A 26,611-nucleotide genomic window follows, 5' to 3' on the forward strand; every position below is an offset into this window, starting at 1 on the left:
ATGTATAAACATTTCACTTTCCAGTAATTATTTTACATTGACTATCATGAGGTTAAACTATTATAGCACATAATTTTAAAGTAGTGAATGTCCACCATCACCATTGGTCTCTGTACATTTTAGAGGTGCTGTACACTGCTGCCCTTATTTTTCTTGCTCATCAGTCAAGTAAAAAGGAATATAATCATGTGACTGAACTTGATTACATGTATTGGTGTTTCTTTTTAAAAAATTTTCCCCATCATCTTGTATGTCATAAAAAATTCTGTTTTCTAAAAACATTTGAAAGTTTGCATTGTCCCAGTGTCAGCTGGAATATCACATTTTCAATTTCTACTTTTTTTTTTGTCTTTTTAGGGCCACACCCGAGGCATATGGAAGTTCCCAGGCTAGGGGGTGGAATTGGAGCTGCAGCTGCCGGCCTATACCCCAACCACAGCAACATAGGATCCTAGCCATGTCTGGAACCTATACCACAGCTCGTGGCAATGCTGTATCCTTAACCCACTGAGTGAGGCCAGGGATTGAACCTGCGTCCTCATGGATACTATTTGGGTTTGTTACTGCTAAGCCACGATGGGAGCTCCCTGAATTTCTACTTTTTACCCCATCTTTGTTATAGTTCCCATCCATGTATTATATAATAGTGAACTCATTTACACTAACAAGTCTTTATTAAATTTATCATATTTTACTCATATTTGTAATGTTAAAACATCCCAATTGGAAGTATGCATTATATCTATATCTAGAATTTAAATGACTAAACTTTAATGGGAAACTTCAGGTGGATAGAGCTAGACTTCCAGTATGACCAGTACTCTACTTTTTTTGTCTAGATACCCACGGCATTCTATTTTCTTCAATAAAATATAAACTACCCATTATATTCAAAGGAATCAATTTTTTACTTTTCTCTAATGTATTATACCAGAGAAGGCGTTCCATACAATGTGAGAAAATTATGTTTTGGCATAGTAGAAAAAATGTTTCTGAAAGTTCTTTCATAGTGTATTCTCGCTTATAAGAAATCTCGTGTAAAAGATTTGCACATAACCCATGGGGCAGGGTTTTTTGTTTGTTTTATCTTTTATTTTAAAATAATTGAGGGAGTTCCCGTCGTGGCGCAGTGGTTAACGAATCCGACTAGGAACCATGAGGTTGCGGGTTTGGTCCCTGCCCTTGCTCAGTGGGTTAACGAGCCGGCGTTGCCGTGAGCTGTGGTGTAGGTTGCAGACGCGGCTCGGATCCCGCGTTGCTGTGGCTCTGGCGTAGGCCAGGGGCCACAGCTCTGATTCGACCCCTAGCCTGGGAACCTCCATATGCCGCGGGAGCGGCCCAAAGAAATAGCAAAAAGACAAAAAAATAAAATAAAAATAAATTTAAAAAATAAAATAAAATAATTGAAAATTCACAGAAAGTAGGAAAAATAGTACAAAGAGCCTCATGTACTCTTCCCCTAGCTTCCCCCAGGGATGCACATCTTGGGAAGCTGTTCTATACAATCCCTTTTTAGTTTATGATGCAAGAAGAAGAAATTGACATTGGAACATTACTGTTTAACTAGACTACAGACCTTATTCACCTTTCACCAACTCTTTTTTTTTTTTTTCCCCCACACCTGTGACTTGTGGAAGTTCCTGGGCCAGGGACTGAACCTGCACCAAGCCACTGTGACAGTGCTGTATCCTTAGCCCACTGTGCCACAGGGAACAGTTTTGTTTTTTTGTCCTTTTAGGGCCACAATTATGTCATATGAAGGTTTGCAGGCTAGGGGTCAAATCGGAGCTGTAGCTGCTGGCCTACACCACAGCTCACGGCAACGCTGGATCCTTAACCCACTGAGTGAGGCCAGGGATTGAACCTGTGTCCTCATGGATTCTAGTGAGATTCATTAACCACTGAGCCATGATGGAAACTCCCTTTCAGCGTTTTTTTAAACCTGCATTAGTGTGTGTGTGTGTGTGTACACGCACATGTGCATGTGCAGAGTTCTATGCTGTTTTATTATGCAGGCAAAGTTTTAATGTGTATTTGCTGGTATTTGTACATACTATAGCTGAAATCTTGGCTCTCCCTCCATCTTGTACCTTGCTGGTTGTGACCCATCTCTGCTATCACTGACAAGCTTATATATCTTTACCATTAGATCAGTGGTTCTCAACCAGAGGTACTTTTGCCCCATATAGGACATTTGGAAATGTCTAGAGACATTTTTGGTTATCAGAGCTTTAGGGGGTATGGTGTGCTATTGGCATTCAGTGGTTTGAGATCAGAGATACTAGTAAAAATCCTATAAGGCACAGGACATCCCCCAATAACAAAGAGTTAGTCATCTGGCCCCAAATGTCAGTAGTGCTGAGATTGAGAAACTGCCATGAGGGATGATTACTTTGGGAAGGCAGGTGGCAGAAACCTTAGGAATCTTCCTGATGGCTTGCTCTTATGCATAGTCTCCCTCCTGACCACCTTAAAAAACATTTTTTTTCCTGATATTTGGGAAGAGTTTGTCTCCACTTCTAATGGCTTTCTTCCAACTTTTCCTTACAGGTTTCCAAAAATACCTGGCAACAAATCTGGAAATGAATTCCATAGCTTTGTTGAAATGTTGCAAAAAGATGACTTCTACATCCTAACCCTTGAATGACTCAAATTGGTGCCAGGTGGAGGACTCCCATCACCTTCTCTCAGAACAAAATCAGTCCATTCTGTTGTCTTAGTTTGTAAATTTTCTGTGACTTGAAATAAACTTTGAACACAATTTTAGTATACTGCAAATTGATATACACAACCTTTTTGCTTTTAAAAAGCCCAAGGGTGTGAAAACTTAGATTGTTTTCTACCCTTACTGCAGTATTGTACTTTGTGTTATGTTGCCATAGCTCTATTTTTCCTTTTAAGTTAACCATTTATTCTTCTTGATGATATTTGAAAATTTCTCAGAAGCAGTGATTTCTGAAACTTAGTTTTTGCTTAATTTGCTTCCAACAAGAATAATAAGATTTGCCCTTTGAGAACTTGCTAGAACTTCTGAGTCTACTGGGTGAAAATAGCTTCTGCTTAGAGCTGTAAAATGGTCAGAAGGCCAGCAAAGCAAAAAGTCTACCTAGCAGAGCAGTGTATTTAGTTTAGAAAAATCCAAATATCAAAATGTATTTTTTGATCAGTACCAAGTCTATTCACATGCATAGTTCAGAGTTAAGACAAAGATGATATATATGAGCACTGGTTCGAGTGCATCAACAGCACAAGGGACTGTTGACATTTGCATTTCTGTTCTAAAACTCTTTAGTCTGGGTAGTCGACCTTAATAAAAGTTAAGAAAGCCACTAATTTTTGACATGTTCAAAGTGAAATAAAAACTGAACAGAAGTCAAAATTTCATCCTACCTTCTAGATAATTGCTAACCTGTAACCCTACACAGTAACTAAATTTATTTGGGGAATTAAAACATAGAAACACTAAAACTTTTACATTTTTCTCATTTATTTTACGAGGACCAAGTGTAAAAACATAAGCAGTCAGATTGCTCATTAGGCCTGCCCATGTCTGCTTCCTTTCAGATGGGTGTGAACATAATTAGTGCCACTAGCTCTAACCTATGGCTCTTCTGGCCTAGTATTCTCTCTCTCTCTTAGTGGCATTAAGGAGAAACATGATTTCTCTCCATCAGGCCAACCTCAAGAGGTTAAGAGGTGCCTTAATTAGTAAAGTTCCACTGGAACTACTCTTGAGCTTATTTATATTCTCAGAGTCCTAGCCCCAGGTTAGGATTATGGTCAAGTGAATTAAAAGCCTGCCATAGGCTTAGAGAATGTAATAGCATATTGCTTACATGTCAAGCAAAAGAATGCAAAGATAATCAACTTTATGAGACATTAAAATTGAGGGATTTTCTACTCTGACACCTAAACATTTACTACAACAGAAATTTGCTGAATAGGATACTTGATAATACAACCTAGGAAAAAAAACTTGCTTAAAACAGCTGAGGAATTTTCTGGGTATCTGCTCATCCCCCGTTCAGGCTTGAATGTTGATTACGTGTAGGATTTATTATCGTTCTGTCCTACCTACTTCCATGAACATTCTAGGCCTTGATATGTTGATTTTAGCGGTTGTCATATCTTGAAAGTATCAGTATATTTAGCATTAAAACCAAGATTGAAGCCTTTCTCATTAGGGACTCATTATTATAAGTTTCAAGGAATACTAAGATTCCAAAACAAATCAAACTCACCGAAGACCGAATTAACATTTGGTCAGCAGTTGTCTAATAGGAACCATGTCATCAAGGTTCCATTGTGCATTTTCCTAATGCCTTATTAAATTTAATTTAGATAGCTGAAATCCAGGAAATTAGCAACAGCAGGGGTATCCCAATCTATTCCTACAGACATATCCATTAGTATTTTTTCAAATGTCCAGTTAATAAATGAAACATGATTAGCTACCATGAGTTCATGACCTCCCTTTATTTTGTTCAGACTAGTGAGTGAAAAAATTAGTTATACTAATCCTTCAAGTCATGTAGGTTTCTGGATAATTAGAAACAACCATTTATTCACTTTTGGTCACTTAATGGTAGAGAAATAGGTGCTATAATGTTAATTCAGTAGAAATAGTCTTGTAAATCTGATGAATTGTCTTTGGGCACAATGAAGTATGGATTTTTTTCCCTTTTCAGGGCCCTGGTTGCTTTCCTTCTGCTGATTCACTGTGACTACTAACATTGCAGAACTGGGTGGGTGGGAGATAGAAAAAGCATTTTGATAGGAGAAAGAAAAGGCATTTTGTGTATGTCATGAGGTGAATGATTCCCTAGTGAATAGGTATGTAGGAGCAAAAAAAAAATTGTCAAAATTTTAAATTATCTCTTTTAAAATTAGACATTAATAAACCCCTGAATACAAATGACTATAAAGAGCACTTGTTGACTAAATAATCATCCTAAGATTGAATTCAAGTTTTTGTAATTATTTCCAATAGAACGATGCGAGCTAATGGCAACATAGCTGACTTTCAATTATAAGATAAATTCATGTACAATTAGCATACTTGCAAGATTTTCTTTCCCAAATAGCCTAAATAAAATAACAAAAGATTCATTCATTAAGCAAAGAAGAAAATCCTTCATTTTTGACAAAAATAAAGCATAAATTGCTGTTCACACTGGATCAAGACCATGTTTAACAGAATGTACATAGTCAGTGTTATATAGGGATTGGGTTCTTGGTAATTTTATGTTGTTGTTTTACTATTTATGCTTATTATTATGTTTTGTCATTAATTCTTTAATAAATTTTTATTTTAAAAAAATCACCCTACCTAGAAATCTTCTTTGAGGATGGGAGGGTGGGGAGAGTGTAACCCAGAGTCTAGGAGATGGCAACTCTTGGAGTCAACAAAACCACTTGGGGTTAAATTGTGTAACTCAAATCTGTCTTGCTGCAGTTAAGGCATTCCAGAAAGATTTACAGTTGTTTTCCCAAGAAAGGATCCTAATAAAGGCTTTGCAATTATTGTGACTTCTGAAGTTCTTAGGTCCGCGAAGCTCAGGGATGAAGAAATTGGATCCAATCAAAAAAGAATGCCAAGGTGTCAAGGCTTGAAAGGAAAATAATATTGTCCTTTAGTGGCTGCCCAAATCTGACCAGACCAAGTAAATTGTTGAAGATAACCAAGGAGAGACTAAATGCATAATCATCCTTATTCCTCTAATTCAGAAATTTTCTTTGTTGAAGTAGAATTGAACCTTCCTAGGATTCAGACTGGAATATCGTTGACAGCATTTACGCAGGCTCCTTGCCAAAGTCTGAGGACCACATAGGAAGACACCCACCACCGACCTGCAGGGATAGAATGATACCAGAGCTAGAATGTAGCAAAGGCTGCTGACGATGTTCACAGGAATGGAGAAACTGCCTCTGCTAGGCTTCTGCTCCTCCCAACAACCTTGCATAAAAATTCAGTTATTGGAGTTCCCGTCATGGTGCAGCAGAAATGAATCTGACTAGGAACCATGAGGTTGCAGGTTCGATTCCTGGCCTCGCTCAGTGGGTTAAGAATCTGGCGTTGCCGCGGCTTGGATTCGGCATTGCTGTGGCTCTGGTGTAGGCCAGCAGCTACAGCTCCAATTAGACCCCCTAGCCTGGGAACCTCCACATGCCAAGGGTGCAGCCCTAAAAAGGCAAAAAAAAAAAAAAAAAAAAAAAATCAGTTATTGACTCCCTCTCATGTTCTTCATGTTAGTCTTCTCACCTTTTCTGTTTGCAAGCCCCATTGACTGCAGGTAGTCAGGAGATGGAGTGCAGTGTACTATACTGATTAAGTGCTAGACTCTGGAGCCAGGCTGTCTATTCCGAGTTCTGACACTTGTCCCAGCTGTGTGACTTTAGACGTTTCTTAACGTCTCTGTTTTCATAACCCCCCATGTAAAGTGAGGATAAAAATACTGCCCACCTCATAGTACCCACCTTTGTTCTAAAGTTTAAACAAAAAAACATGTAAAACAATTAGAAAAATGTTTGGCACGTAGTAAGTGCATATGTGATGTGTAAGCTGCCATTAAAGCGTTCCAGTGTGCCCTTATCCCCACTCCAAATTTTCTCCCACTAAAGAGGTGGTGGCTCTTATTGCTAAGGATAGACTTTTTTTTTTTTTTTTTGGTTAGAATTTATTAATTAATTTATTTATTTGGTCTTTTTGCTATTTCTTTGGGCTGCTCCCGCGGCATATGGAGGTTCCCAGGCTAGGGGTCGAATCGGAGCTGTAGCCGCTGGCCTACGCCAGAGCCACAGCAACGCGGGATCCGAGCCGCGTCTGCAACCTACACCACAGCTCACGGCAACGCCGGATCGTTAACCCACTGAGCAAGGGCAGGGACCGAACCTGCAACCTCGTGGTTCCTAGTCGGATTCGTTAACCACTGCGCCACGACGGGAACTCCAGGATAGACTTTCTAACTAGGCTCTTGGTCTCACCCTCTCCTTCCTTTCCTCACCTTCCTCTCCTCTCTTTTACTTGGGATATAATTCACATGTCCTAAAATTCACCCCTTTTTAGAGTTTGCAGGTAGTGTTTTTAGTGTAACCACAAAGTTGTGCAACCATTACCAATATCTAATCCGAGAATACTTTCATCCTCTCTAAAAGAAACCCCAGACACATTAGCGGTCTTTCCCTATTTCCTCCCAACTGCCCCCACTCCTTGACCTAGACAGTAACATCTACTTTCTGTCTCTAGATTTGCCTATTCTGAACATTTCATATAAATGGAATCATACAATATGTGGCCTTTTGTATCTGGTTTCCTGCACTTACCATACTGTTTCAAGGTTCATCCATGGAGTTGCCGTCGTGGCTCAGTGGTTAACTAACCCAACTAGTATCCACGAGGACACGGGTTTGATCCCCGGCCCCGCTCAGTGGGTTAAGGATCTGGCATTGCCGTGAGCTGTGGTGTAGGTCGCAGACACAGCTCGGGTCCCGTGTTGCTATGGCTGTGGTGTAGGCTGGCAGCTATAGCTCCTATTTGACCCCTAGTCTGGAAACCTCCATATGCTGCAGATGCGGCCCTAAAAAGACAAAAAAAAAAAAAAAAGATAAGGTTCATCTATGTCGTAGCGTGTAACAGTACTTCATCCCCTTAACAGCTGAATAATATCCCCTTGTGTGAATATACCACGTTTTGTCTTGTCCATCTGTTGATGGACAACTTGAGTTGTTTTTACTTTTTGGCTATTTTACCATTCATGCACAAGTTTTTATGTGGATATATGTTGTCATTACTCTTGGATATATACTTAGGAGTGAAATTGCTGGATCATGATAACTCTTATGTTTAACATTTTGAGACAATGTGAGAATTTTGCCATAGTACTACACCATTTCATGTTCCCACAAGCAACATAGAAAGAACTTCCCTAAAATTGCCCCACTTCCTCGTCAACTCTTTTTATTGTGCATCTTTTATTATGGCCATCCTAGCCCTCTCTGCCCTTTTGTATATTCATTTTGTTCCTATCTGCTGGCTCCTGATCTGTCTATAAATATGCTTAGATCATCCTTAAACTAAATAAGCATTTCCTGGGCCCTGCCACTCCTTCAACACTGCTGACAACTCTCCTCTAATAACACTGTCTTTCCACATCCTTCTGCTTCTTCCCCAGCTCTTCTTTCTCCTTTCTCACATAATGTTAGCATTCCTTAATATTCTGTCCTCTGCGACTCTCTCCTAATAATCTCATCCATTCTCACAACTTCAACTATGGTCAACTCAACACAATAATTATTAATCTCAGAGTTCCCATCATGGCTCAGTGGAAATGAATCTGATTAGTATCCACGAGGACGCAGTTTCAATTCCTGGCCTTGCTCAGTGGGTTAAGGATCCAGCATTGCCTTGAGCTGTGGTGTAGGCTGCAGATGTGGCTGGGATCCCGAGTTTCTGTGGCTGTGGTGTAGGTTGGCAGCTGTAGCTCCGATTCGACCCCTAGCCTGGGAACCTCCATATACTGTGGGTGCAGCCCTAAAAAGACAAGTAACAATAATAATAATTATTAACAATCTCTTTTGCTTATATGCTGCTTTACGGTTACAGAGCGCTTCTTTTTTTCTTTTTCTTTTCTTTTTTTTTTTTTGTTTACCTTCTAGGGCTGCACCTGAAGCATATGGAGGTTCCAGGCTAGGGGTTGAATTGGAGCTGTAGATGCCAACTGACACCACAGCCACAGCAATACCAGATCCTTAATTCACTGAGCAAGACCAGGGATCAAACCCACGTCCTTGTGGACACTAGTTGTGTTCGTTGACTGCTGAGCCACAAATGGAACTCCCAGGGCACTTTCCATATTCTCCTCTTGTGAATATTCACAACAATCCTGCAAGCAAGTAGAGCAGGCACTTACTAATATAACTCCCATTTTACAGATGAGGAATCTGAACATCAGAGGGTTTTCTAGCTCAAGGTCCCAGAACTAGAAAGTGTCTGAGGAGTTCCCGTCGTGGCTCAGTGGTTAATGAATCCGACTAGGAAACATGAGGTTGCGGGTTTGATCCCTGGCCTTGCTCAGTGGGTTGGGGATCTGGCATTGCCATAAGCTGTGGTGTAGGTCACAGACTCGGTTTGGATCCCGTGTTGCTGTGGCTCTGGCGTAGGCCAGCGGCTACAGCTCTGATTCGACCCCTAGCCTGGGAACCTCCATCTGCCACGGGAGCGGCCCCAGAAAAGGAAAAAGACAAAAAGAAAAAAAAAAAAAGTGTCTGAACTAGCAGTAGGACCCAGGATCATATGAATCTGTATCACTAAGTGTTCTCCCCACTGCTTCCAAGAAGACTTTCCTGATCACACCATGAGGGCAGAGACCTTTCCTCCATGTACATGTTTCATGGCATGCATTATTCTCCCTTGAGTTGATTGTATGCATCTCTTATTAAAATGTGTGCTCCTTGAAGGCAAGAACCATATCTTTTTTTTTTTTTTTTGTCTCTTTAGGGCCGCACCCACAGCATATGGAAGTTCCCAGGCTAGGGTCAAATTGGAGCTGCAGCTGCTGGCCTACAACACAGCCGCAGCAACACAGGATCTGAGCCTCATCTTTGACCTACACCACAGCTCATGGCAATGCCGGATCCTCAACCCACTAAGCAAGGCCATGGATTGAATCTGCGTCCTCATGGATACTAGTAAGATTCATTTTCGCTGAGCCACAATGGGAACTCCCCATATCCTATTTTTCTTTCAGTCTCCAAAAGCTGTTAGGATAGAGCATGCTGTACCTTAAAGAAGGTAATCAATAATTGTGGAACTGAATTGATCTTTATCTGCCTGGAATTTATGTAACATGATGAGCTTAATTTCCTTCCCATCAGGATGGCTGATTTCACAGCACCAGACTTTCCTATATGCTGAAGCATGTCTCAAAATCCTCAGAATACCAAGGGCAGGTCATTAGTTAACTAGTTAATACACTCCAAACCCTTGTTACTTTAAGTAGAGGTCAATAAGGCCCCAAACAATGCATTTTAAAAATTTAATTGTAGTTGATTTACAATATTATGTTAGTTTCAGGAGTACAGCTTCAGATTCTATTATAGGTTATTACAAGATACTGAATATAGTTTCCCGTGCTATACAGTAAATCCTTGATGTTTATCCACTTTATATATAGTGGTGTGTATCTCTCAGTTCCATACTCCCAATTTATCCCTCCTCCTCCCCCTTCTCCTTTGCTAACCATAAGTTTGTGTTCTATGTCTGTGAATCCCTTTCTGTTTTGTAAATAAATTGATTTGTATTTTTTTTTAGATTCCACATATAAATAATATCATATGGTATTTGTCACTCTCTGTATGACTTACTTCACTTAGTATGATAATCTCTGGGTCCATCCATGTGCTGCAAATGGCATTGTTTCCTTCTTTTTTATGGCTGAGTAGCATTCCATTGTTTATTTATACAACATCTTCTTTATCCATTCCTCTGATGATGGACATTTAGATTGCTTCCATGTCTTGACTATCGTAAATAGTGCTGCTATGAACATTGGAGTGCATGTATCCTTTTGAATTAGAGTTTTCATCTTTTCTGGATATATGCCCAGGAGTAGGATTGCTGGGTCATATGGTAAGTCTATTTTCAGTTTTTTAAGGTACCTCTATACTGTTTTCCATAGGGGCTGCACCAATTTACATTCCTGCCGATAGTGTATGAGGGTTCCCTTTTTCTATACACACTCTCCAGCATTTGTTATTTGTAGATTTTTTTTTTGTCTTTTTGCCTTTTCTAGGGCCACTCCCACCACATATGGAGGTTCCCAGACTAGGGGTCTAATCGGAGCTGTAGCCACAGGCCTACGCCAGAGCCACAGCAACATGGGATCCAAGCCACGTCTGCGACCTACATGACAGCTCACAACAATGCCAAGATCCTTAACCCACTGAACAAGGCCAGGGATCGAACCTGCAAACTCATGGTTCCTAGTCGGATTCGTTAACCACTGAACCACAATGGGAACTCCATATTTGTAGATTTTTGATGATGGCCATTCTGACTGGTGTGAGGTGATACCTCACTGTGGTTTTGATTTGAATTTCTCTAATTATTAGCAATATTGTGCATCTTCTCATGTGTCTCTTGGCCATCTGTATGTCTTCTTTGGAGAAATGTCTATTTAGGTCTTCTCCCCATTTTTTGGACTGAGTTGTTTGTTTATCTGATATTGAGTTGTGTGAGCTGTCTGTATATTTTGGAAATTAAACCCTTGTCAATTGAGTTATTTGCAAATATTTTCTCCTAGTATATAGGTTGCCTTTTCACTTTGTTTACAGTTTCCTTTGCTGTGCAAAAGCTTATAAATTTGAGTAGTTCCCATTTGTCTATTTTTGCTTTTATTTCTTTAGCCTTGGGAGAGTGATCTGAGAAAATACCACTACAATTGATGTCCGAGAATGTTTTGCCTATGCTCTCTTCTAGGAGTTTTATGGTTCCATGTCTTACATTTAAGGCTTTAATCCATTTTGAGTTTATTTTTGTGTATGGCGTGAGGGAGCGTTCTAACTTCACTGACTTAATGCAACTGTCCAGTTTTCCCAACACTACTTGCTGAAAAGGTGGTCTTTTCTCTATTGTATATTCTTGCCTCCTCTTTCAAGGATTAATTGACTGTAGGTATGTAGGTTTATTTCTGGAATCTCTATTCTGTTCCATTGATCTATATGTCTGTTTTTGTGCCAATACCCTGCTGTTTTGATTACTGTGGCTTTGTAGTATTATCTAAAGTCTACTGGGAGGGTTATGCCTCCAGCTTTGTTCTTTTACCTCTGAATTGCTTTGGCCCTAAACAAAGTCCCTTTGCCCCACTGTTTGAATATGGGTTTATGGGAACAGCAAACATCTTCTCATCAATCAAGACCCTTATTTGGCTAAAACCTCAGATGAAACTTCCTCATTTTTAAGCAAGAATCTAAGATCAGTGCAAATAGTTTTGACCCCAGTGGCCTTTTCCCAAGAGTGTTCAACATGCTGGAATACTTTTCCTAAACCCAAATTCTGGAGTTCCTGTCTTGGCTCAGTGAAAACAAATCTGACTAGTATCCATGAGGATGCAAGGTTTGATTCCTGGCCTCACTCAGTGTGTTAAGGATCCAGCGTTGCCATGAGCTGTGTGGTGTAGTTCACAGACACTGCTTGGACCTGGTGTTGCTGTGGCTATGGCGTAGGCCAGCAGCTATAGCTCCGATTGGACCCCTGGCCTTGGAACCTCCATATACTGCAGGTGCAACCCTAAAAAGCCAAAAAAAAAAAAAAAAAAAAACCTCCTAAACCCAAATTCTACAAAATCAACTAACTAAAGGAAAATACACTTACTTGGGGTGGGCAGTAGCTATTGTAGAAAACTCATTGTCCCACATAGGTCTCCCAAAGAAGGTTTTCTGTTTCAGGCCTGTCAGGATGTCAGTGGCCTTGTCAAAGTTTAATACCGCATGACCAGCCTGGAGTCAGAGAAATAAGAAGTTAGAAAAAGCAGGTCCTGATAACTGTCTCTTCCTTCAGCCACTTTTAAACTTGGGTGTGAAGGTGAGAGCAGGCAGGAAATCATAAAAAATGATTATTTCTAATCAGCATGCACTGCTTTCATCTGACATTCATCATGCATCTAACATGGGAATTAACGTGTTGTTTGAACTCACAACATTGCTGTCCCATCCGGTGAGAAAGAGACGGTAGTTTAGAAAACCCACTTTGCCTAGCTCCTCCATCTCTTGTTCCAGGGAAGCCAATAGGTCATTGAACCAAGCAAAGGCACCTATTTCCCTGCAAATCCAGTAGAAATAGATCTGGAATCATCAAAAGAGAACAAAGTCTTATGAAGTGCCCTTTAAATGATTATGTACATATACACTGTATTTGTAGATCAGGTCTAAGAGTGACCTGAAAAATCACCTCTCCAGAGCAGCATATCTTAGGTGGAATTAATGTCCACAGTCCTGACAACTTCCTTTGTGGAACGAGAACTCCAAAGTCATCTTTGGTTCCAAGTGATTTTAACTCCAAATTGAAAATGAAGACCCAGTTCTTATGGTAAGTCTATAGAAGCAGATGCTTTGGCAGAGAGAAGTGATCACTCACTCGCATAAATCCAGGGAGGGGTTACTTCTCTTACCAATTGTAAAGAGCCTAGCCCATGAAAGCAATGGACCTATCAGGCCCAGACCAGATCAAAAGTGGCATTCAGGAGCATACCTTTTGTGTTTTGAGGCTGTGATCTGCATTCCGAAATTTGTACCAGATGGATTTCAAGATGGAAGCAAAGGGGGTGACCCCAATTCCTGCTCCAACCAACATAGCCACTTCATACTGGAAAACATCCTCACTGACAGTGCCAAAAGGACCATCCACCTCAATCCTGGCAAGAGGCAGAAGACAATAGGGAAATGAAGTCTCACCTCCACCCCCAACCTCAAACATCCTCCCAGAGACATACTATTTCACAGCTGATTGCTCCTTGTTTATTTCAATGGTATTCCATTGTACCAGACTTAAGGTTCAATGAAGGGTTGCTTTCTCTTTTCTGCTTGTCTGCTTTCTGGTCTGGGTCTCTGCTGCTTGTAAGGACCTACCTTGGAACTGGCGAATGCTGTTGTTCAAAAGCCCTTATGAGACTTTCTGTCCAGTCCCCTGCTGCTCGAATATGAATGGAGAAGAAGTCTTCCTCTGGGGCAGAGGTCAGGGTAAAGGGATGCCATTCCAGGCAAGAGATCAAGGGGCAATTAACAAAAATATACTGTCCCACTTCCATGCTGAAGCCACGCTTGTTCATCTGCAATTCCAAAACTTTGGATGGATACATGACCACCTATGAATGAAGCACAGAGGCCAAAGGAGGCAAATTCAAATTGCACCAGGGGCAGGCAGATAAAGTAAATGAGTAAAGCTGAAAGGCAGCTGATGGTGGTGAACTTCGAGCACAAGTCCTTTCTAAGGCGGGCAGCAGTCACTAAGTCCAGACAATGGTTGCACTACAGAATGTCTTTGCCAGATTGCCTGATTCTTTAAGAGAAACCAGAAATCCCATTTTTTAAAAAATGAGGAGTTTGTGTCGTGGCTCAGTTGTTAACGAATCTGACTAGCATCCATGAGCACGCAGGTTCGATCCCTGGCCTTGCTCAGTGGGTTAAGGATCCGGTGTTGCCATGAGCTGTGGCGTAGGCCTGCAGCTACACCTCCACTTCAACCCCTAGCCTGGGAAGCTCCACATGCTGTGGGTACAGCCCTAAAAAAGCAAAAAAAAAAAGAAAAAAAAATTGTAGTAGGGAGTTCCCTGGTGATTTAGCAGTTAGGACTTTTTGCTTCCACCATTGCGGCCTAGGCTGCACACCACAGCCCAAAGGAAAACAAAATAATTGAAGTACAGTTGATTTACAATATTTTGTTAGTTTCAGGAGTATGGCACAATGATTCAGGGTTTTTTTTTCATATTATATTCCATTATAGGTTATTACAAGATATTGAATATAATACCCTGTGCTTTGCTTTAAATTGGGTAAGATGGAAAAGCAACAGGAAATACCATTTTTATTTTATTTTATTTTATTTTATTTTATTTTATTTTATTTTATTTGTCTCTTTAGGGCCGCACCTGCAGCATATGGAGGTTCCCAGGCTAGGGGTTGAATCAGAGCTGTAGCTGCAGGCCTACGCCACAGCCCCAGCAACGTCAGATCCGAGCCCTATCTGTGACCTACACCACAGCTCATGGCAATGCCAGATCCTTAACTCACTGAGTGTCCTCGAACCCACGAGCTCATGGATACTAGTCAGGTTTGTCAACCACTGAGTCATGACGGGAACTCCTGGAAATGCCATTTTTTAATGTGAAAACCTCCATCCAGATTTCTAAAAGTTAGCAACAATTTTGACTTTTTTAACAATCAGTGTGTGGGCCAAACAAAATATGCCTGTGGGCTAGATCCAGCTCAGGGTCTGACAGACCCATACTGATGATTTCTGCTAAATCTATCTATCTTTCTTTCTTTCTTTCTTTCTTTCTTTCTTTCTTTCTTTCTTTCTTTCTTTCTTTCTTTCTTTCCTTCTTTCCTTCCTTCCTTCCTTCCTTCCTTCCTTCCTTCCTTCCTTCCTTCCTTCCTTTTTTTAGGGCCATACCCGAGGCACATGGAGGCTCCCAGGTTGAATAGGAGCTGTAGCTGCCAGCCTACACCACAGCCACAGCAACAAAGGATCAGAGCAACACCAGATCCTTAACCCACTGAGCGAGGCCAGGGATCAACCTCGCATCCTCATGGATATTAGTCAGGATTGTTAACCACTGAGCCATGATGGGAATTCCAATTTCTGCCAAATCTTTCCAGTTCCGTCCAGCACTAGAGGAACTCGTCCAGCACTAGAGGAACTAAAGTATATTGCCTTCAAGTTCTTTTTTATTCCCTTCAAGGTGACAACATGGCAATTTATTTCTATGATCAGGAAGAATAGAACTGCTAGCACATCAACAAGAAAGTGCATATTCTTTACCTTGGTAATCACAACCTTTTGCCGGGAGCGATAAAATCGGAGGATCCTTTCAAAGATATAAAGAATGCTTGGTGTAAGGATCCATTTCCAGGACTGTACACAGAGACAATAAAAAATGAAGTTACATATTAATCTCTTCTTTAGGATTTATTTGTGTAGCAATTAATTCCTTCATTCAATAAATATTTATTGAGTTTTCTGACGTGTATCATTATTAAACAACTAATTCCTCCAAAACTTGAAGACGGAAATGGAAAGGAAAAATCCACAATGGATTTATTTGCTAATCTGTTACTCATAAAGCAGACTGCTTCCTGAAATTTTACTGGTCTCACCAGGAAGTAAGAGAAGGCACAGAAATAAAATACATGGTAATAATATATATACATCATATGTGTATATATGTGTATATATATATATATATATATATATATATATATCTCCTTAAATTATATTTAAAGTTTAAATTTAAGAATCTAAGACTGTCTTCTGGAACAACTTGTCCAATCTGAAAAACCAAGAGAGAAGGCAGATGTGAAGTAGAAGCAGATGGTGATTAAAAACAAAACAAAAAAGGGAAAGTGTATCAATAACACTATTGGAGACAACAATATAGAAAACTTGGTATGTATTCATCACCTCTTTTCTCAGGTGCTCAAAACAGATTACATAATATATACATTTTATCAAAGTAATCTTTCTTTCCTTCCTTCCTTCCTTCCTTCCTTCCTTCCTTCTTCCTTCTTTCTTTCTTTCTTTCTTTCTCTCTTTCTCTCTTTTTCTTTTTTTTTTTTTCTTTTTAGGGCCACACCTGCAGCATATGGAGGTTCCCAGGCTAGGGGTTGAATCGGAGCTACAGCTGTCGGCCTACACCACAGTCACAGCAATGTCAGATCCGAGCAGCGTCTGGGACCTACACCACAACTCATGGCAACGCCAGATCCTTAACCCACTGATTGAGGCCAGGGATTGAACCTGCAACCTCATGGATACTAGTCGGATTCATTTTCACTGTGCCACGACGGGAACTCCTAAAGTAACTTTTCTATCCCTGAGATTTTTCTCAAAAGCATCTGGTTGCTTCCATATGCACAGGAGCTACTAAAAATGTACTTCCAAGCTATGCTAAGTCATGCTCTTTTTTGCACAATTGCTTGAGCATGATACATTGGAATTATGTGGAATAAGGTTCTTATGCTGTTTCAGGTAAGATAAATCTTTGGGTATCTTTGGGGAGGAAAGGGGCAGAGACAGGCCTAGTGAACCTGAGAGTGGGCATAGTACAATTTGATGCTACTTCTTACTGGAAAACAAAAACCCAGCTGAATTCAGAAGATGTGAAAAAAGCCTATATTTAAGAGGTCGCTAATAACAATGTGGGAAAAAAATGTTAGCTTCAAAAGTAATCAGAGAAATGAATATTCAAACAAAATAGCATTTTAGCCTCTCAAATTGGAAAACAGCTTTAAACAAGAATGCCCACCATTTAATGGAGATGCAGGGAAATAGGCACATTCACATGTGCACCTGGGGTATGTACAAATAAGTAACATCTTCCCAAAGGTGCAATTTGGCAACACATCTCAACAGCCTTCATTCCTTCTCCTTGACCCAGAAATTTTACTACTAGGAAATGGAGCATAAAGAAGTAATTAAAGGGAGTTCCCTTCATGGCTAAGCGGTTAACAAACCCAACTAGGATTCATGAGGATGCGGATTCGATCCCTGGCCTTGCTCAGCGGGTTAAGGATCCAGGGTTGCCGTGAGCTGTGGTGTAGGTCACAGACATGGCTCGGATCCCGAGTTGCTGTGGCTGTGGTGTAGGCCAGCAGCTGTAGCTCTGATTTGACCCCTAGCCTGGGAACTTTAGGGCCATGGGTATGGCCCTAAAAAGCAAATATATATAAAATAATAATTAAAGGGTGCACAAAGTATATGAGTATAGTAATGGCCCATTATTTACTAAGAAAAAATTGACAAAAATGGTATATCAGGTAGATTTTTTTGGCCAATATAATATTATCTTTGCTTAAATTTTATTTTTATTTATTTTTACATTAGGATATAAGTGATATATAGCATATCAGTTTCATGTGCACAACATGATTCAATATTTGTATATATTGCAAAAGGATCACCACAATAAGTCTAATTAACGTTTCTTACCATGCATATTTACAAATTTTTTTTGTGGTGAGAACTTTTAAAATTCACTCTCTTGGAGTTCCCATCATGGCTCAGTGGTTAACGAATCCAACTAGGAACCATGAGGTTGCAGGTTCAATCCCTGGCCTCGCTCAGTGGGTTAAGGATCCGTGAGCTGTGGTGTAGGTCGCAGACTTGGCTCGGATACCGCGTTGCTGTGGCTTTGGCGCAGGCCGGTGGCTACAGTTTCGATTAGACCCCTAGCCTGGGAGCCTCCATATGCCTCGGGAGTGGCCCTAGAAAAGGCAAAAAGACAAAAAGAAAGAAATAAAATAAAATCCACTCTCTTAACAACTTTCAAATATGCAGTACAGTATTATTATTAGTATTATTAGTATTATTATTTTGCTTTTTAGGGCTGCACCTGCAGCATATGGAAGTTCCCAGGGTAGGGGTCAAATTGGAGCTGCAGCTCCCAGCCTATACTACAGCCACAGCAATGCAGGATCCAAGCCACATCTGCAACCTACATACACAGCTCACAGCAACACTGGATCCTTAAACCTACTGAGTGATCCTTAACCTGCATCCTCATGGTTACTAGTTGGGGTTTGTTCCCACTAAGCCACAACAGGACCTACCACAGTTCACGGCAATGCCAGATCCTTAACCCACTGAGTGAGGCCAGAGATCGAACCCTCAACCTCATGGAATCCTAGTCAGATTCGTTTCCACTGCACCACGTCAGGAACTCCCGTGTGGCTTTTTAAAAACATTGCACAAATGAACCTATGTACAGAACAGAAACATACTCTCGGACATAGAGAACAGACTTGTGGTTGCCAAGGGGGAAGGGAAGAGAGTGGGATGGATTGGGAGTTTGGGATTAGTAGATGCAAACTATCACATTTAGAATGAATAAGTAATGAGGTACTATTGTATAGCACAGGGAACTATATGCAGTCTCTTAGGATAGAATATAATGGACAATAATGTAAGAAAAGGAATGTATATATGACTGGGTCGCTTTGCTGTACAGCAGAAATTGGCACATTGTAAATTAACTATATTTTAATTTTTAAAAAAGGAGTTCCCATCGTGGCACAGCAGAAATGAATCCGACTAGTATCCATGAGGTTGTGGGTTCGATCCCTGGTCTTGCTCAGTGGGTTAAGGATCCACTGTTGCTGTGAGCTGTAGTGTAGGTCACAGACAAGGCTCGAATCCCAAGTTGCTGTGGCTCTGGCATAGGCCAGCAGCAACAGCTCTGATTAGACCCCTAGCCTGGGAGCCTCCATATGCCGCGTGTGTGGCCCTAAAAAGACAAAAGACAAGAAACATAATGCTTAAAAGAAAAAAAAAATGTTTCAGAAGAATATTTGACAGTAGAAGAAAGGATCTATGATACAGATTAAAAGAAAAAAATTATTACCCCAAGTGGTAAAGCTCTGTGAAGTTTTTATTTTCATATAAATATTTTTCTGTGCTCTCCAAACTTTTTACAATAAGTATGCAAAATTTTTATGACTTTTAAATAGGGAGAATGTGAAGAGAGTATATCTGGGGGTGGGGCGGGTTTGTGTGTGTTTATGGAAGAAGCAAACCAATACATTCAAACAGATGGCAGAAGTGGTGTTCTTTCCCTTAGGGTATTACATGACCAATCAAAGCAACACTTAAGTTCTAAGTATACCTCCAAATAGGGCAAATATACCTTATCTCGGGGAATAGATGAGAAAGAGATAAAGTTAATTGCAAGGTAAGACAGGATTAACTGCCTCGGCTAGTAAGGGGCTAGCCAAGCTTTACAACTTCCTGTCTTTAAGGACCTGTTGTTTTCTTGGTCAAATAACACAAAGTGTATGGTCATAGCCTACAAGTTCCTCTGGCTTTAGAAATGAAGTGTGCTATTTTTTCTTCTTTTTAGGACCACACTTGGCAGCATATGGAAGTTCCCAGGCGAGGGGTTGAATCGGAGCTGCAGCTGCTGGCCTACGCCACCTCTACAGCAACTCGGAATCTAAGCCACATCTGTGACCTACATCACAGCTCACAGCAGTGGCAAGTCCATAACCCACTGAGCTGGGCCAGGGATTGAATCCAATCCTTGTGGATACTAGTCGGGTTTGTAACCCACTGAGCCACAACAGGAACTCCTGAAATGTGCTATTGACATACGACAGATATGTCCTTTCAAAATTATTTTTTAAATAGGTAATACATGTACATGTCACAAAATTCAAAAGTACAAAAAGGTATAACAATAAAAAATAAATCTCCCTTCCACCTCTGCTCCCAGCTCTCCAAGGCAATCAATAATATTATTTTGTGAATCCTTTTGAGAATATGTGTTCAAGTGATAATATTGCATTAAGTACAAATGGTAGACCATACACACCGCCCCTGCCTTTTTTTTTTTTAATTTAACATCTTAGAGACTGGTCCATATTAATACCTATAGAGCAAGCTTTTTTCTTTTCTCTCTCTTTTTTTTTTAGGCCCACAGGTGTGGCATATGGAAGTTCCCAGGCTAAGGGTCAAATTGGAGCTACAGCTGCCAGCCTACACCTCAGCCACAGCAACATGGGATCCGAGCTGCGTTTGCGACCTACACCACAGCTCATGGCAATGCTGGATCCTTAACCCACTGAGGGAGGCCAGGGATTGAACCCACGTCCTCATGGATCCTAGTTGAATTCATTACCACTGAGCCACGGCAGGAATTCCCTACCCTTTTCTTTTCAATAGCTACAGAGTATGCCATTAGTAAAGTCCTGTAATTTAACTAGTCCCCTGTTGATGGGTACTTGTTTCCAATCTTTTATTCTCTCAAGCAATGTTACAATGAATAACCTAATACTTGTAATTTAACACATATGCAAGTACATGTTAGAATAAACTCCTGGAAGTAGAATTTTAACATTTGATAAATACTGCCAAATCACCCTCATAAGCAGCTGTATAGATTTACACTCTTACCAGCAATGCTTGAAAGCATTACCAACACTGCAAGTGAGCAAACTCTTTGATCTTTGCTAATCTGTTGGGTTTATTTCTGTGATCATTTTGTTCACATTTTCTACATATTTTTCATCAGATTGTTAGGATTTTTGATTTGGAATAGGAAATTTGATTTGTATAAGTAAATTTGATTTGTTCTGTATATTAGGAAATTAATTCATGGTCTGTGAATTGTAAATACTTTTCTTACTTAGTAATCTGTTTCCGTGTCTTTATAATGGGTTTTTTTGGCCATAAAAATTACCTAATGTATGGGTGGGGGGTATAAATTTTAATAAAAATATATATCATCATTCCTTTCTTGGCTTCCAGCTTTTTAAAAATATTATTGGAGTTCCCGTCATAGCACAGTGGAAACAAATCCAACTAGGAACCATGAGGTTGCAGGTTCGATCCTTGGCCTTGCTCAGTAGGTTAAGGATCCAGTGTTGCCATGAGCCGTGGTGTAGGTCACAGACACAGCTTGGATCTTGTGTTGCTGTGGCTGTGGTGTAGGCCAGCACCTGTAGCTCCGATTGGACCCCTAGCCTGGGAACCTCCATATGCTGCGGGCGTGGCCCTAAAAAGCAAAAATAAATAAATAAATAATAAAAATAAAAAATAACAAAAATATTATTTAGAGTATCTCTACTAACATTCCAGTATTAGAAAAAATTTCCTATGTGGTCCTAGGGTGCTTCTATGATTTCTTTTTTTCCTAACACTTAAATCCTTGATCCATGCACCTTTCATCCATATTTTACTGTAAAGTGTGGAATAAAGAAAGAGCTTTTGTTCCCTAGATGTCTATCCTATTACCCTAAAGGAAATCACTGAATAATATATCTTTTTTTCCCAACTGATTTGAAATGCCAAGTTTAGGGGACTTTCAAAAAATATTTTTTCCTTTCTACATGAGGATTGATGTATTGCTCTTAACTCTTCATATGATTTAAAGACTTTAATCATCCTCAGAGCACTTTAAGACACTCCAGGATAACCTTTCCCTCCCATTTATTCCTCAATCTAACGTATTTTATGAACAACCAAAGGTAAAACATAATATCCATGATAACTACCTTGAGGCACACCCTGAGTTCCCTGGAGCCCAGTTTCTTGCTCATCCACTACCTAACAATAATTTCCAAGTATGTTTTTACAACATCAAAGAAAGTTAACTTTAAGAATAGTTTAAAAAATAAATAGAGCAGGCTTCCAGTTTGGGATCTGCTGATAACATATGACAAATATATAACAAATAGGGCACCAATCTCCCTGAGCCTCGGGTTCTCCATCCCAGGGTTGAGGAAAGGACCTTCCTTCAGAGAGTTCTTGTTGGCATTTTATGAAATCACAAGGCAGCAGGCTGTGACCAAGATGCTGGAGTAGGAAGACCCTGAGCTCACTTCCTCCCCCATTACAAATATTTATTGAGCAGCTACCTGTGACAATGTCCTAAAGACTGGCTGAAAGATTTTCCACAACTAAAAATATAAAGAAGGAACCATATCGAGATGGGGGGAGGGGTGGAGTCATGGTATAATCAGGACCTATACCCCAAGTGGGTGACCCGCAAATAGGAGAATGATTACAATTGCAGAGGTTGTCCTCAAGGAGCAAGGGGGTCTAAGCCCCACATCAGGCTCCCCAGTTTAGGGTCCTGTACCAGGAAGATGAGCCTCTAAATTTTTTGGCTTTGAAAGCCATGGGGCTTACTTTGGGGAGGCCAGGAGGGCTATGGAAAAAAGTCTCCACTCTTGAAGGGCACACACAAAAGCTCACACACTCCAGTATGCAGGGCAGAAGCAGTCATTTGAAAGGGGGCTGGTAAGACTTACCTGCTGATCTTGGCACGTCTGGAGAGAGTCAGAAGGCCATTAGAGCTTAACCTTTGAGATACTGGTACTGGTGGCAGCTATTTTGGGGAGTTCTTTCTACCACAAGGACACTAATGCTGGCAAGTGCCATTTTGAAGTCTCCCTTCTTGCCTATGAGTGCAGGGAGCTTACCCACCCACCAGTAAGCTAGCACTGGGAACTCCCTGGCTGCACAGCCAGTCCCACCGGGACATAGGTCCACCCAACAGCAGGCTGGCACCAGCCGCAGGACCCAAGCAACCACACAGGGACGCAGCCACCAAGCAGGCTAATAGCCACCACAAGAGGGAGGGCCTGGCAGCAAACTGGACAAGAAGCCAGCGGTGCTTACCAGTGTACCCATAGTAATCAGTCTCATCACAAGAGAAGAGCCCATGCAGCTCACATAGTGGGCACTCATACAGCATGTAGCTCTGGTGATCAGAGGGGAATGTGCTGCTGGGCCTCACAGGATGTCTTCTACATTAGACCACTTCTCCAAGATCAGGAAATGTAACTGACCTACCTAATACATAGAAATAAACAGAGAATTAAGCAAAATGAGGAGATAGAGGGATATGTTCCAGTCAAATGAGCAAAAAAAATCCCTAGATGAACTAGGCAAAGTGGTGATAAGTAATCTACCTGACAAAGAATTCAAGGTAGAGTTCCCATCGGGGTGCAGCAGAAATGAATCCAACTAGGAACCATGAAGTTGTAGGTCCAATCCCTGGCCTCACTCAGTGGGTTAAGGATCCGGCATTGCTGGCTGTCGCGTAGGCCAACAACTGTAGCTCCAATTCAACCCCTAGCCTGGGAACTTCCATATGCCACGTGTGTGTCCCTAAAAAGCAAAAAAAAAAAAAAAAAAAAAAAAAAAAAAAAGAATTCAAGGTAATGATCATAAAGATGCTCAACAAACTTGGGAGAAGAAAAAAATAAACACAAAGAGACATTTTAACAATTTTAACAAAGAGTTAAGAAATACAAAGAAGAATCAAACAGACCTGAAATAATATAAGAAATACACTAGAATGGGAGTTCCCATCATGGCTCAGTGGTAACAAACCCAACTAGTATCTATGAAGATGCAGGTTCAATCCCTGACCTTGCTCAGTGGGTTAAAGATTTAGCATTGCTATGGCTTTGGAACTTCCATATGCTGCAGGTGTAGCTCTAAAAAGCAAAAGAAAAATACACTAGAAGGAATCAACAGTAGATTAAATGATACAGAGGAACAGATCAGTGAATTGGAAGACAGAATTATATAAATCACTGAAGCTGAACAGAAAAAAAGAATTTTTAAAAATGAGAAAAGCTTAAGAGACATCTGAGACCATGTCAAGCATGCTAATATTCACATTAGAGGGATGCCAGAAAAAGAAAAGAGAGAAAGGGGCAGAGAAATTATTTGAAGAAATAATAGCTGAAAACTTTCCTAACCTGGAGAAGGAAGCAACATCCACGTCCAGGAAGCACAGAGAATTCCAAACAAAATGAAATCAGGAGTTCCCGTTGTGGCACAGTGGTTAACGAATCCGACTAGGAACCATGAGGTTGCGGGTTCGGTCCCTGCCCTTGCTCAGTGGGTTAACGATCCGGCGTTGCCGTGAGCTGTGGTGTAGGTTGCAGACGCGGCTCGGATCCCGTGTTGCTGTGGCTCTGGCATAGGCCGGTGGCTACAGCTCCGATTCAACCCCTAGCCTGGGAACCTCCATATGCCGCGGGAGCGGCCCAAAAAATAGCAACAACAACAACAACAACAATAATAACAAAAAAAAAAAAAGCCAAAAGAACAAAATGAAATCAAACAGGTCCACACCAAAACATGTTATAATTAACATTGCAAAAATTGAAGATAAAGAGAGAATCTTAAAAGTAGCAAGAGAAAAAGGAACTAGTTATGTACAAGGGAACACCCATAAGACTAGCAGCTAACTTTTCAGGAGAAATTTTGCAGGCCAGGAGTTCCCAATGTGACTTAGCGGTAATGAATCCAACTAGTACCCACGAGGACGCAGCTTCACTCAGTGGGTTACGGATCTGGTACTGCTGTGAGCTGTGGCATACACAGACGTGGCTCGGGTCTGGCATTTCTGTGGCTATGGTGTAGGCCGGCAGCTACAGCTCCACTTTGGCTCCTAGCCTGGGAAGTTCCATATGCTGTGGGTGAAGCCCTAAAAAGACAAAAAAAGAGAGAGAGAGTGGAAGTGGGACCAAATAAATTAAATCAGAAATGAAGGGGGAAAAAATTTAAAACTGATGGACACCATAAAATCATAACAGATTACTACAAACAATTATTATATGCTAAATAAAGTGGATAAATTTCTGGAAATGTGTGATCTCCCAAGACTGACTCAGGAAGAAATAGAAAATATGAACAGATTGATTACCAATAATGAAACTGAGTCAGTAATTTTAAAAACTCCAGGAGTTCCCATCGTGGCGTAGCAGAAACGAATCCGACTAGGAACCATGAGGTTTCGGGTTCGATCCCTGGCCTTGCTCAGTGGGTTAAGGATCCGGCATTGCTGTGGGCTGCGGTGTAGGTCACAGACGCGGCTGAGACCCCGAGTTGCTGTCGCTCTGGTGTCGGCCGGTGGCTACAGCTCCAATTAGACCCCTAGCCTGGGAACCTCCATATTCGGCGGGAGCGGCCCTAGAAAAGGCAAAAAAGACAAAAAAAAAAAAAAAAAAATCCAAAAAAACCCAAACAAACAAAAGACCAGGACCAGATGATTTCGTACATGGATTCTACTAGACACTTAAAGAAGAGTTAGCATCCACCTTTTTGAAATGATTCCAAAAAATCACAGAAGGAACAATTCTGAATGCATTCTACAAAGCCAGCATCACCCTGATACCAAACATGACAAAACAGAAACACTCACAGAGAAGAGATTAGTGGTACCAGAGGGAAGCTGGGGACAGGGGCGGTGGTAGGAATGAATGAAATAGGTGAGGGGGATTAAAAGGTACAAATTTCAGTTATAAAATAAGTCACAAGGATGTAATGCACAGTATGGGGAATATAGTCAATAATATTTTAATAACTTTATATGGTAACAGACGGTAACTTAGGGCGATCATTTCATAATGTATAAAAATATCCAACTACTCTGTTGTACCTTTGAAACGAATATAATATTGTAAATCAATTCTACTTCAATAAAAAAGAAAAAAGTTGAACTCAGAAAGTAGGGAGGGGTTTGGGTGCAGGAAATGGAGAGAAGCTGGTCAAAGAGTACAAGTTTTCAGTCATAAGATGAATAATGTACAACATAGTGACTGCAGTTAGTAATAATGTACTGTACGGAGTTCCCATCGTGGCACAGTGGTTAACGAATCTGACTAGGAACCATGAGGTTGCAGGTTCGATCCCTGGCCTTGCTCAGTGGGTTAAAGATCTGGCGTTGACATGAGCTGTGGTGTACGTTGCAGATACAGCTCTCATCCCATGTTCCTGTGGCTCTGGCGTAGGCCGGCGGCTACAGCTCCGATTAGACCCCTAGCCTGGGAACTGCCATATGCCGTGGGTGTGGCCCTAGAAAAAGCAAAAAGACCAATAATAGTAATAATAATAATGTACTGTATATTTGCAATTTGCTAAAAGAATAGAACTTAAGCATTCTTACCACACACAAACACAAAATGGTCACTATATGAGGTGATAGATGTGTTAATTTATCTCATAATCATTTCACAAAGTATACATGTATCAGTCATCACATTGTACACTTTAAATATACACAATTGTATTTGTCAATATACTTCAATAAAGCTTGAAAAAATTAATGCTTCCACTCCCAAATTGACTGGCATTTCACAGCTGAGCTTTGGGACATTATAGCGGTCAAGGGCACAATCTTCGGAATCTGAAATGCCCGCACATAAAATCCAGCTCCACTAGTTACTCTCTGTGAGAGCTTGACAGTTTGCTTAATCTCTCTGAATTCTAGTCCTTTTGTCTCAATATGGAGACCAAAAGTACCCAGCTCATCGGTTATTGCTATGTATAAATGGGAATGCCTACTATGCAACAAACCTGGCACATGGCAGACACTATTAATAA

The 26,611-nt window shown here is 40.7% G+C and overlaps 2 protein-coding genes across 7 annotated transcripts in view; one reads left to right on the forward strand and one right to left on the reverse strand.

Annotated features, from left to right (window-relative positions):
- CSTF2 (cleavage stimulation factor subunit 2) overlaps positions 1-5,311 on the forward strand; it is a 32,123-nt gene extending 26,812 nt beyond the window's left edge. For all 3 annotated transcript variants that reach the window (XM_003360388.4, XM_003135231.5, XM_005673758.3), the window contains one exon: positions 2,551-5,311. The gene's annotated coding sequence lies outside the window, so the exon portion shown is untranslated. The remainder of the gene's footprint in view (positions 1-2,550) is intronic.
- The window catches only part of NOX1 (NADPH oxidase 1), a 35,148-nt gene continuing 13,650 nt past the window's right edge, over positions 5,114-26,611 (reverse strand). For 3 of the 4 annotated variants that reach the window (XM_021079610.1, XM_003484140.3, XM_021079611.1), the window contains 6 exons: positions 15,536-15,628; positions 13,624-13,859; positions 13,247-13,409; positions 12,694-12,840; positions 12,371-12,495; positions 5,114-5,850 (listed from right to left, as the gene is read on the reverse strand). In XM_021079610.1, coding sequence (XP_020935269.1) covers positions 5,724-5,850; positions 12,371-12,495; positions 12,694-12,840; positions 13,247-13,409; positions 13,624-13,859; positions 15,536-15,628 — 891 coding nt within the window. In that variant the 3' untranslated portion in view covers positions 5,114-5,723. Of the gene's footprint in view, positions 5,851-8,568; positions 8,883-12,370; positions 12,496-12,693; positions 12,841-13,246; positions 13,410-13,623; positions 13,860-15,535; positions 15,629-26,611 lie in introns of those variants that run through there. The other variant, XM_021079609.1, reaches the window with a different exon arrangement.

This window comes from Sus scrofa, chromosome X, assembly GCF_000003025.6.
Source record: "Sus scrofa isolate TJ Tabasco breed Duroc chromosome X, Sscrofa11.1, whole genome shotgun sequence".
Taxonomy (NCBI): Eukaryota; Metazoa; Chordata; class Mammalia; order Artiodactyla; family Suidae; genus Sus; species Sus scrofa.